Source organism: Mesitornis unicolor, unplaced genomic scaffold, assembly GCF_000695765.1.
Source record: "Mesitornis unicolor isolate BGI_N332 unplaced genomic scaffold, ASM69576v1 scaffold28382, whole genome shotgun sequence".
NCBI lineage: Eukaryota > Metazoa > Chordata > Aves > Mesitornithiformes > Mesitornithidae > Mesitornis > Mesitornis unicolor.
The window spans coordinates 4,114-17,378 of NW_010167992.1; the positions used below are offsets into that span (position 1 = coordinate 4,114).

General features: G+C 41.4%; 1 protein-coding gene across 1 annotated transcript in view; it reads right to left on the reverse strand.

The window, feature by feature from the left end:
• The window catches only part of LOC104536303 (semaphorin-6A-like), a gene marked incomplete at its 3' end in the record, with an annotated part of 37,732 nt that overhangs the window by 3,606 nt on the left and 20,861 nt on the right, over positions 1-13,265 (reverse strand). The window contains exons 10-17 of the mRNA XM_010178868.1: positions 12,690-12,821; positions 10,140-10,295; positions 8,548-8,718; positions 7,698-7,838; positions 7,522-7,602; positions 5,530-5,588; positions 3,689-3,709; positions 3,511-3,561 (exon numbers count right to left, since the gene is read on the reverse strand). Of these exons, the coding sequence (XP_010177170.1) occupies positions 3,511-3,561; positions 3,689-3,709; positions 5,530-5,588; positions 7,522-7,602; positions 7,698-7,838; positions 8,548-8,718; positions 10,140-10,295; positions 12,690-12,821 (812 nt within the window). The remainder of the gene's footprint in view (positions 1-3,510; positions 3,562-3,688; positions 3,710-5,529; positions 5,589-7,521; positions 7,603-7,697; positions 7,839-8,547; positions 8,719-10,139; positions 10,296-12,689; positions 12,822-13,265) is intronic.

A 13,265-nucleotide genomic window follows, 5' to 3' on the forward strand; every position in this document is an offset into this window, starting at 1 on the left:
CCACTGTGTCCTGTAAGTGCCTGAATAGCCAGTCCCGCTGAATGAATTTCACTCTGACAGAGTGGCAGCACAAATGCATGAACTAGTTAAGTTTCTCTCATAAACAGAGAAAAGACTGAAGTGGCAGGCAACCCAGTCCTGGCCCTCTCACATGCAGCCACTATTAAACCTTGACAATGTGCTGTTTAGTTTGCAACACTTATTGGGCCTTTTTTTTCCCCATTACACCATTTTTACCACATTGACTGCATAAATAGGCTTTGCTGCAACTTAAAGAGGCTTTAGCTTATCTAAGATGTGGCCAGCGCCTCTGTGTTAATACTGGTTAATACCTAAACATCTAAAAAGACAATACTGCCTTTGTTTTAAGACAATTCATCTGAAAAACTGCAGACACAGTGCTTTTCAAACTTCATTGTTTAAAGCAAACATGTAAAAACCAAAATAGACACACTTAAAAAAAATCTGGTTTAGGTTCTTCCACTATTGCAAAACTTTTCATTTGAAGTGCCGTAATACTCTCCTGAAGTAACAGGAGAGTAAAAGCACTCAGCGTCTACAGACATGGATAATGATTCAGAAGGGCTGCACTTCTGTAGCTACAGCTAGTTTTAAGTGCACTTGTAAAAACATAAGGAGGTTTTTTTCAGGTTTAAAACAAAGACAGAGATTCAATACGTATTTGATAGTTGCTTTAATATGCACAAGTCATTAGGATCTCAGAGGTTAAGATGTCTGCACACTATCCTATTAACAGCTGTAGCAACCTAATTAGACAATTAGAGGAAAAGGCTAAATCAATACTCCAGAGGGAGAAAGGACTGTGGCTAGGAGGTAAAATAAGGGCCCAATTCACTAAGAATTGATGTTTCCAAAGGTAATTGAAGCTGCTTACAATTTTGCAGAGGAATCTAGCCTAAGTTTCTTGTTTAGATTTGTGGCTTTTGCGTAATTTCTCTCTGACCTTCTGCACCCAAACTTTCAGCCTGCTATTTTCTCCTTGGATGTCAAAGGGATATACTTGGAACAGTTACCTGTGTGGACTTTGTGCTTTACTTGCTTACAGATCATGTGAGACTGCCCAGAAAAGTGAGCCCATCTGCCAAATCGAGGAGGAGGCTGATGCCAAGAACACAAAGATTAAGGGCTTGATTTTCCTTTCATTCATGCTGCTACAGATTGGCAGTAAGTCTGTTGAAGTGAGCTCATTTGTAGTGCAGTAAATCAAGGGAACCAGGCCTTAAGACTTTTGCAACTGGAGTTTCAGATGCCTTTGGATATATTTATCTCACTGGATCCAAGAGCACCCTGAGCATTCACTTGTTTGGCATTCTGGTGTATCCCAGTGTTCTAAGATTTAATCTATTATGAAATGCCATTTACTTATGCATTTAACTGTACTCAATAAAATTAAAATGCAACTTTTATAAAATTTTTGTTTTCTCAAGAAAAAATTACTCAGACGATTCACTACAGTTAGTAAACATAAGTACATTTACTGAGACTGGTTTACTACCTCATGCTGGAATTTTTTACACTCCTCCTGTAGAGGAACAATGGAGGTGAATAGCACATTTCCCATCATATTTTGCCATGGTAGATGTAATGAAACACTGTATATAGCAGAATGGGTATTTCAACTAAACCCCTGAAAAGACGAGCTGGCTTGCTGAGGGACCATCATATCAGGATGTACCTGAGGAGGGTCAATGAAATCATCTGCAAAAGACAGAACATGAATGGGAACCAATGTTCTTGTTGGCTCAGCATTTCTCCATTGCATCTGGCAGTAGCGTCCTACTTGAAGAGTCTGGTTAATTCATGGAGTCTGTCTTTGGGTTTGACAGTAGAATGGATCCCTTTTGTAAGCTGTACACCCCGAGATTGCAGTTTTTTTCACTCTGCTGCTCACCTGAACCATTTCTATGCTTTCTTAGTTAGATTAAAATATCAGGTTTTGCTAAGTTCCTACTAATAGGGTATCTGTCAGGATAAAGAACTGCAGCCTCAATGTGCAGCCTACAAATGCACTTAGAAGCAGGAAACCTAAGACATTTCTTGCACACCAGCACTATGCCCAAGGCCATTTTCTTTTTCTTTACATTCAGCAGTATGGGTTTTATTATTACTGTTCTTTAATTACTGCTGTGTGCATTGGGAACATAGAAATTTTCAAACGAAAGAAAGTACAAGCTGTATATGCAGATGAAACCATGAGTCTCCTATACATTACAAAGTCTCAACTTGTCTCTGATTTTGTATATTCCCTTCACTGGTTTTCATTACCATACTTTCAAACAAGTTTCACATGCACATTTTCCATTTCCTGGTAATAAACAACATGGGGAATCTGATTTTATTTTTACAAATGTTGAACAGTATTTCTATGCCTCCAGTTATTTATATTCTGCTGTAGTGAGCTGTCATTTGCTCTGCTTTGTATTTTGCAGGCATGAGATGAATGGATCAATTAAATGTTCATTGCAACTGCACACTAACCTACCTTTTGCTACATTCAGCCAAACATATGGTGAATTTGCCCTAGCTTCGATGAACTGCTAATCTTGTAAAGCCTGAAAGAAACTTCAGAATCAAGTTCCCACCCCACATGGAAATTTGCCATTGACTTCACTGGGAGCAATACCATACGCCCTCCTAGCTTGTGAGTACTTGTCTTTGTTCAGGATTTCTACAAACTACTGCAATATAAATCTAGGTTTGAATTTAAAGTGATTATTTATTCTGCAATAATCCCTCATGAAGACATTTATTCTACACCCCAAGTACCAGCATAATCCACTTCCAAATATATGGAACAAAGTGGTGGAAAATACTGTAAGCGCAGATTAACAGCTGTCTCATGGGAAACTGCTACCCTAAGCTTGTAGAAATGCACCTCCTTAGCTCAGATCATTTAATTGGCTATGTGAATCCCCTTTTCAGACCAGGCACCATTCAGGCATTAAGATACTGCAGGTATGGACACATAAATGACTTACCCTAGAAGTGATAGGAACCTTTAAGAATCAAAGCATAACCCAGTCTCAACTGGCAGGAGTAACAGGTTCATTTTCCTTATGAGAAATCTTTCTGTAACCCAGGGACTGTTCTGCTCCTCTCCCTGAGGTACCTCTGATCAGCTGCTGTAGCAGTCATGACACCAACGTGAGTGAGATGTGAGCTATCTTGTTTTTCCTGGTGAACAGGTAAGATGCATCACTGTATCCAAGTGTTCCTTTGTCCGAGTGTTCAGATGAAGCATGCTCTTAATTATGTCTGCTGCTGTGCCATTAAAATAGGCCATATCTGACTTAAATTCGATAGAGACAGTTTTGAGGGAGGACTAGAAAACATGGATTGAAAATCAAGATACATGACTAGTTGTGATTAGTGAATCAGGCCCCCAAACACAAGACAAAGTAAAAAAAAGGGTAATGGCTATGTGAGTACAGGAACTACTAGCTAACACAAGGATCTGGGGAGGATTTTTAAAAACATCCATAAACTGACCATAAATTGTGTCGTAAGATATTTCATGACCAGGTGAAGGAGTTGAAATGTCTATGAACAAAATAAATCAGGAAGAAACATTAAACAAAAGTATGAAAATACTTAAAAGTTTAGTAAAAAGTGATTCCTCCAAAATGGATCTGCTGTCAGTAAATAACGAAACTAAGAACTTCCTTACCATTCAGGGCTACGAAGGAATCTGAAAGACAAATAACAGGAGAAAAATAATTATTTCTCTCTTATTTTTTTCTTTTTAATAGTTTGCTGCTAGCTACACTTCAGCTGATATTTATATGTCTGTGATTGGTACCCTAAGGACTCAGGCAAAACTAATATTCCAGCATACCCAAAAACAACATCTGGTTTTGAAAATGTTCATGACCAGTCCTGTGCAAGGGATACCAAGTGGGAAGGCCAATGCCCTCTCTGCCATGGCTTTCTTTGGAAGGTCAAGTCCTAATCTAATGCAAGGTACTACAGGCATTGCAGCCAGCAACATGAGTCAATGAGGACAAAACCCACATGACCCAGGACCACATGAAGTAATAAGATCAGCTGGGTTAGCAGGGAGTGAAATCTATCCCTGCGCAGTGTCAAGGTTCAATGCACCATTCAGGGGGTAAAGAGGGATTTAAGCAGGGTATGGGCTTTGCTGCTCTCTGCACAGGAGCAGATCTCTCTCCATGAGCACAATGTGCTGCTTCTGAATAATTTCCTACTCTTCTTTGATATTTAGGTACATTCCGCTCCTGTCTAACCTATTTGCCCAGGAAGCGCAGAACTGTCTGAAAAGGGGGAAGTTGCACCAGCTGGGAACTGACCTGATTTTGGTGCTAATCCATTTTACAGCGAGCACAGGAGGGACTATGTGTATGCCTCCTTATAAAACTTAAAGAGACAGCTGATGTAACCCTGTCTTAGGGCAGGGGCAGAGGGAGGCGTAGCTGAGATGGAGGGCATACAGAGGGTGAAATCCTTGTACTCCCTCAAGCACAGTTATCACAATAATAAATGGCTCTTAAACAAGGATGCACAAGGCATGAGAAGGCTCTGGCTTCCTCCAGAGCAGCTGGGCTGCGCAGCGTCCCATGACACACTCTAGCCTTCCATTATTTTATCTCTGTATTCAAGAAGTAATGACTTTCTCACTGTACATTACTTCCTCAGCTTCAGCAGTTTTATTGCATCTACAGGCATCAGTGCAAATTGCACCAAAAAGGACGTGAGTCTTGATTTCATAAGGTTTATAAATAGTATTTGGCTCAGAATTAAACCAAGCTTGGCAAGAACATTTAGAATGAGAGTTGTCCTGAACACAGATGTTGGTATTCCTGAAGGCTCAGAAATCAGCATTTTTGCATCTTTCTTTGCATGCAGTGCAAGCTGTGCACTTTTAAGCACCTCAGTGCAAAATGTAAATGTTTAAAGACTGTGTTTAAGCTTTCAGCTTATGCTGGCAGTACCTAAGGTTTACTATTCAATTTCTTAGGCAGGGTCAGTAGTGCCTGACCCTGAATACCACTATGTTGTCTGGTCTGTGAGTAAAACCCACAAAGATTCACAAACTAAGTAGTTCCCACTTCTTGATCCAGATCCAAAGCTGAAGCTATATTTCACTGTCTCCTTGTCCTGCATGGGAATGTAGTCCAAGTCATGGTCTACACCAAGAAACCACGAAATTTCTGTACACCTACATAAATAACCCACCCACCACGGCTAATAAAGGCAAAGTGTCAATTCATTATGTTATGACTATAATCAACATACTCTGGAACTGAGATTTTCTCACTACCTAACTGCTTTGAATTCTGGTGTTCGTATAAATCACACCAACTGGGCTGTTTTCTTCAAATACATTCAAACAACCATTCTTCTTCTGAACCTGCATCACTACCTGCAGTTGCTGTCCCTGTTGTCACTTACACTGCTACAAAAGAATGCCTGACAGGTTATGGTCATTTGAGGCATTCAGAAGGATGCTGTGACACACAGTAAATAGAGGGTAAAAGCTTTGCTTACTTTGGCAGTCACCCAGGCCATCTGTATTGCCATGTTCTATGTCCTGTTCAAATGTCAGTCTAAATAATAGAAAGAAACAAAACAGTATGAATAACAACAGTCACAGGCACTACCAGAAAGAAATTGTCACATGTGTAACCGAAATAAAGCCCCATCGTGAAACTGGACACTTCTTTGGAACTTCCACACAAAGACTAAAAAGTTGGAACACAGACATTTGAGTTATTCATCATTGCTGAATGATTTCTCAGCTTCTAATGATGCTTTGTCTTTTTATTAGTACTTTTAAAAAATCCAATGCATGCCTTTTTGTCAAGGGAGGCAAATATATTAATATTTTTAATTGTTAACTCTGTAATAGATGGCATTATAAGGAGCAATTATGATCCTACCTTAACTTGTCCATATAGTAGACAAGGTGCACCAATACTTTGATGTGAGAATGAAGCTAACTCATTGAGCAGGTACTGTGCTGGGGGAAGACAACCTGCATTTTGGCATTCAGCATTTATGTACTGTGCTGGACGAGGCTGCAAGGCGTAAGGTCCAGTTCACAGAATGCATCCCACTGAACTCAAGAGGCTCTACCAAAAACACCCACAGGCTCTTCTAGCTGACGTGCCCAGTTGACGCTCCTAACCTCTGCCTGTGATTCTGGATAACTAGTGAAGCTGCACTTCCAACTTTGTGTACGGTCAAAGGTGAATGACAAGAGCCTTGGAAAACCACCAAACACAAGCCCTTGTCTACATTAGTTAGGATCCTGGCCTTGAGGCATAATTACCCTTGCAGGCACCTTACTCCCAGCTCCACATTCTTAAAACTCCTGCTCAACCAACGTCTAGTCCAGGAGGGCACCTAACATCCCTGCCTTCTGTTGGCTAGTTTAGAAGTTCACCAGACATCTTCACAGCTGATCTGGATCCCCTTCCTAAAGGCAGCACTGGACAGTGAGTGACCTGCCGTGCTCACCTCCGGACTGCACCATTGCAAGCCGTACTGCTTCTGTCTCGATGGATCTGTTAATAAACACAGGACCTGCTTTTACAAGGTACAGTGCCATGGAAGTGCAAAAAGACCTTGGGAATGATGAGAAAACCTGACAGAGACACAGGTGCACTTTAACATTATTCTACCAAATTTCCAGTCAGGAATACTCCACACCTTTGTAGAAAAGCCATATACAGACAGGTATAGCTATAGCATCCCCAGTGGACAACAATTTGAATTGAAATAGTGAACAGGCACAGGGATGGTAAGGCATCCATGATATACTAAAGACCTACACAGAAGCACAGTTAAGTGGGGTCAGCTGTGGGGCTATTGAGATTGTCTGATGTTTGTGCTACGCTCACCTTGAGGAAGCACAGCTGTACCTCAGAGTACAGGGCAAGTGTGAAGTGTCTCAGATGTGGCCAAGAAATTAGAGGTCTGAAGTAAGCCTGCTCCCTGAAGGAGGCTTTACTAACCACATTTAAACAGAACTTCACAGACCTTCATTATTGTAGAATAATTAAATTCTACTGCTAAGCAAGGGGAGATCCAGCACTTCTCTGAATCTGCTTTAAGCTCTTACTGTGCTCTGTGATTCCTCTTAGTAATGCACAGTAAATTAGAAGGACTGGTTTTGTTTCCAGTGGACAAATTGCTTCAGTAATTTAATTTGGATTCGATTGCCTCTTTAATCAGCTGTGATGGCTCCAGTGTGGGCTGGTCCAGACATACCCATCCAGTTCCCTCCTTTCAACAACACGCGGACCTTAATACAGCTCTTTCATTTTCTTCCTCCTCCTCTTTCAGCAGTTACCAATCAGCTGAGAGTTCACATAAAAAAATTCATGAGACATTTCAGAGGTGAATGCAAATAAGGTAGAAACAAACGCTTCCCACATTTTTCTTTCCCTTAACCCCATGTTTTAAATAGCTTTGCCCAAGACCGCCTGGCGCCACTGCCAAAGCTTCACGGCCGGTCCAGCCAAAGCCCTTACTCACTTGGAGCCAAGCACCAGCTGCATGCATGCCCCGCTCTCCTTCACCCATCTGCAGTAGGGGTCTCTGGATGCTATGCAGGCCCTTGAGAAAGAAGAGCACAAGGTGGCATTCATGAGTGCTCCCGTCTTCCCTGTGCCTGGCACAGGGGCTTCTGACAGCCACCAGAAAGCACATACTTTTTGCATTTGCCATGGCGCTCGCAGCGTCCCAGAGGAACCTTGACGACACAGGTGGAGAAGGCGACGTACAGGGTGCTGCTGGGCTTGTCGAGCTGCATGCCCACTATCCGCTTGTCCTCCACGCCATCATAGCTACACCTGATTGAAAAGAATGTGATACAAGATTATAAATGAGTTCTGCTGGGAAACCAGATGAAAACTTAATGATTCCTCAAGCTGAAAAAACTCCACAAACCCCCCAAAACCTGAGAAAAGTACAATTGAACACGCCAAGGAAAAGGAACACAAAATAGCCACTAAAAGCACTGACAAGACATATAAGTGAGTATTAAAAATGTACGGGGCAGAGGAGTAAGAAGTGGAGAGAGACAGCACAGCAGACAAGCTTTCTGAGGGCCCTTTACTTGTTGTGTTTATTTTTCTCTGATACTCAAAGTAGCTGAAATTTCTGCATGATTATGGCCCACTTCAAAGTCCCCTTAGGCATAATTGAGGAAGGCTGAAATGCAGGAAATTTCCCTTGGAGAGCAGCTTGCTGGTCCTTGAGCTATTTGGAGAGGAATCAGGTTTTTTATAGGATTAGAAAATTAATCTTCCTTTGCAGAGTTTCACTTTTAATTATCCATCAACTGCTGCATAGGATGGGCTATTTTCTACACATACTGAATAAAAAATACCTTATTGCCATGTAGAGACTGATAAGCAGACATCCCTTCCCTAAACAATTTGCAATTACTCAAAAAACTTGGCTTCTATAACCACTTCCCTTTTTGTGGGACAAGCTAGTCTCTGGGAGATTGGAAGTTGAAAGTCACCCATACAGGAGCACAAAGAATCAGATACAAACTTTTCAGGATTGTAAATGTTCATCTCCTCCAGGAAAAGGCTATCATTTACACTGTTTCCTGTCCGTGCCAAGAACTTCAGGATGATTCCCTTCTCTGATCCCAAGAAAACCACTGTGTAGTTTTGATAGGGCCCAGCAGTAGAGTCCACAGCAATTTTGGTCAGGCGGTATCTAGAATAACAATACAGCATTTTGCATCACTTGCAATTAGATTGCCATTTATCACTTTTTCCAACTCAGATAATTGTGTGGTAGCCTTCTAGCAACCATATAGCATACTTACGCACTTTTCCTAGCTGAATAACCCTATAAGTCAACACAGTCTGTACTAGTTGGCTCCCCAAACGGTGGGGAATTTTTGTGTGTTTGTCTGCACATCCATATGTCTCGCAGCTAGCAGAAGTGTTTGCAGAAAACTGAATGGGTGCTAAAGAGTCTGGCCATTTAGGAATTATCCTTCCAATCAAAAGCAAACTACTGGTCTGTTGACTTCTTCAGGCAGAGAAATGAAATCAGCACAGGGAAATATCTGGTTAACTTCAAGCTCTGTCACATTAAAAGCAGCAATAAGGATAACTGATCTACATTCAACTTTTTTGGCAGGAAAAGCTGTGTAAGAGCAATAATGAGACACTAAATACCATTTTATCTCAGTAGAAGTAATCACACAACTGCCACTAAGCAAGTTCAGTTCTGAGATTATATTGAATCTTATGATGACACAATTTATTGAAAATGAATACTGGTGATTTGGTACCAGTTATCTGCACTGGTGATCAAAGGAAAGTGCTCTGCAGAGCTTGCTGCTCTCATTTTTGGTTAGAGGTACAGAACTCGACATAAAAAAACTTGACCAAAATATACATTACTAAAACTAAGTCAGACCCTTCCAAAGCTAAATACTGCATAGCACAAAACTCTACCCTTGTACAGAGGAAGAGAGAAAAACATGGCAAAACTTAGTCACATTATTCTGTTCACAGATGGAGGGTAGAGAAGTAGTACAGTGACCACAGCAGAGAGTGGGATTGTATTTTAATAGGAAGGGGATTGTGTATCTGTTGCTTGCTGATTTATGAGTCTTTGTTGAAATCTCTTCATTACTATTTTTCTCTTGTTGCCATAGAAAGGATACAGATTATGTGATTACTTCTGCCTGTACACTTCTGTAAACATTTAAACATACCAGTACATATGCCGACAGACATCTTCATATCCTGTGAACATATCCTGGCAGGCATGTTTGTATCCTGTGTACATATCCCTGGGCTGTTTGCTGATCCTTGCCCAATGTTTTTGACAGAGCTGTCTCAAACGCTGACCCATAAGCCAACAGGCTGCAACCTTTGCTGCATGGCATTTCCTCCAAGATCCCATTTCAGCACAGCCTGGTTGGAAAGGACGGAGGCTTTTTCCTATCTTGAAAGCTGCTCAGGGAGATCTGTGGCATCTGCTCAGTGTTGCCATCATTCCTGGCTGGATTCATGCCCAGCACACCGAGGATGTTTACAGGTTTGAGAGTATTACAAGCAAGACTATTAGCACAACTTGACAGCTATGATAAGGACAAGAGTCCACTTGGAGGTACGTACCTGACCATCGTTCTCAAGAACCAGGGTCGATTGACAATGGAAGGCACAGCCTCGTCCATCAGTGGATGTGTTTTGATGAAGTTCAGAGTATCATCCGGGAACTCATTAGAGGTTACATATTTTTCTAACGATGTAGAGCCAGCACAGCAACCAGGCCTAAATAAAACAAGAGGGTAAAACCAGAATTCTTATTTGATGCCTAGTGCAAATCTCCTTTTCTAATGAGGCCCTCAGTGAAATCTGATGTGCATTACAAGGGTTTAAATGAAGGACTGAGAAGTCTGGTGGGCTTGCTCAGCCATTCTGAGGAAGCCTAAAATCCTGCTCTGTCCTCCACTCAATAGGACTTAACATGTCACCTAAAAGAACAAAGGCATTTCTTCAGTCCAACTGTGACACACACAGGTTGTAGTTCATTCACTCAGATGGAACTTAATCACTGCATGTGTGCATTTGATTTGATGCTGCCCACTGGGCACAGGTGATTTCTGATCTGTAACTTGCCTGGTTGATCCTATTTCCTATAACATTACGATTATTCAAGTCTTTGAGCCACTGTGAGATGAGAAGACGAAAGATGGACCACTCACTCATAAACGTGCTGCAGTGTCCAATTTTCATCTGCTCTGACATAGGTTAAGCCACTGACATCAATGGAGTAATGTCAACTTGCAGCAAAACATGGTGCTTCTCCTATCGTATCTGTCACTCAGATTTAGATAAATAGTTCAGCCATATGTAACTAAATGTTATGCAGGAAGGTACCATAGGACTGGAAGGTACTAGCTGGGTCAATGAGTCCAGTCCCATGCAGCTGCACAATGAACTCCATATACACAGACTGTGTGACCTGCCTCTGTATGTGAAATATCTTGGTTGTCTTGCAATTGCATACAGAGATAGCAATAGAGAGAGAGAAGGAGAGACCAAGGGCATCACTGGTCTCCAAGGTTCTTGCAAGGGCACTGATTCCTGAGGTGACATTCCCAGAGAACCCTAGGGAGCAGCCTTCTGGCACTGTGGTGCCTAGGGTTTCTGTTTATCTAATCTGGAGGTTACTGCCTCCTAAATCCTAATCATATGATTGGATTAATCCAGTTTTAATCTCAAAACTGGTTTAGTCAAGTAAACATAAAGCCAAGTAAACCCTGCTGTGCATCTCAGCCAAAAAGGGAAGTGAGGCCCCTGAAAGGCTCCAGTATGTTTCTGAGAAATGTAAGAATCAATATGAGCACTACTGGTTTTGCACCATACTGACATATCCAAATAAAAATGACCTTATTTCAAAGGTGTCTTGTGTCTCTCAGTTAGAAATAATGACTATTTCTATTAAGCAGATTGACAGCCAATTGTTACATGAAACAGTGTTTACCAGTTCAGTTCATGTTCTCTCTTACTGGCTTAGAAGGAGCTGTATTATCTTCACTGTTAGCCTGCTGTTGGCTCATCCCGCAAACTCGCAATGCAATTTTCTCTTCTTCCTTCCTACTGAAAGAGAAGATTTCTCTTTCTCCTTTCCCCCTTCTCTGACAGTACTCTTTTTATCTGAGTAAGCTCCAAACAAATGACTTTGGAGCCCCTGTGCAGCCTGACACTACCAAGACAGCCCATGATGTCAACAAGTTGCTAAAACACTGCAAAAAAAGAAAAAAATTGCAGCAATGGTACTAGCAGGTGCCTTACTAAGGCTCAGGTTGAAAACAGACACAGAATTACTAGATTTTCCAGTCACCTCCAGGCTCTTCTCTTGAGTTACAGTCTCAGAATAATGACAGCACAGGAACACTATGCTTGGCAACTCTAAAACTTGACAGGCCAACTTTGGATTTAGGCTGAAGCTTAGTTGCCACCAGATGTGTTTTTCTTTTGAAGTTATGCAAGATATCACAGGCAACAGAAAACATACATTAAGTGGTAAAGCTTGAATGAGATAAATTAATTTGCTTTATCTACATTCATATCACACTGTCAGAGCAAAATGCCACTGATGTAAATGAGTTAACAAGTGGCTGTCATCAGCAACTTGAATGAAACAGGTGCTTGTAGGAAATGTGTAGACTGTGTAGTAGAGGAGCCACATGCAAACAGGAGGGAAGTGGAGGCAGAGAAAACTACTCATAGGAAGAATGAGGCAAACTTAATCTCCATTTTGATGGAATGCTGTTTTTTTCTCCCCATAATGCATCCTCTGTGGTACATAAATTGCATGTTAACTGCAGCGGAGCAAACTGCAGAACTGGTGCAGACCTCGTAATGAGATATATCCACTACCAAACCAATTTGCAACAGGTGTTTAATGCACACTGCTCATAAGTGATAAATTATTCTGATCAAATAGATCTGATGCCGGCCTGATATATGTTACACAGATCTCGTTTAAGTGGAAAAATTCCTACTTGCGTACCTTAGACCCAAATGAAACTCAACTTCTGTTTTACTTTTACAACATGGTTCTTCAATTGTATCTGCACCTTATAAGGCTGTTCAGACTGTCAAAAAACTCTGTGCTGCATCCAGGAACAGAACAATACTACCACACATAAAACATACCTGGGCTTGGGCACTCGTTCGTCAGGAACTGGTGTCCATGTGGAATCTGGAGACTTCTGTTCTTTGAATCTCCCAGTAAATACATTGGCAATGTCAAGCATGTCATAGGCACAGACTGCAGAGCCAGGGATGCTGCAAAGTGACATTTCCCAGAAATTGTTACTCATTCTGCAGTTATGCATAAAATCTTGAGTGAAAAACATGCTGTAGAGAATTCTTCCTGTCACAGGCTACTCAATCCTGAACTCTGTAACCGCTGAGTATTGACAGGAAAAGCCTGACATATACCAATCAGCAGACAGCTCCTGCCAGCACGATTTGTTTCAAAGCCTCTATAGAAAGAAGTAATTGCAATAATCTTGATGAAGGAAAAGAATCTGGGAAACTGCCTGGGAAACTGCGTACCACTGGCAATGCATGAGGAGTAATAGTCTCATTCAGAGCCCATTATTTGGATATTTAAATTCTTGTAAATCACAACATCTCTTGGTATTAATTCTCACAGTCCCCGTCATGCCTCAAAAATACATTGCAGACAGTTCAGAATTTGATGCTGATGCTGATCAAACTGAGAGC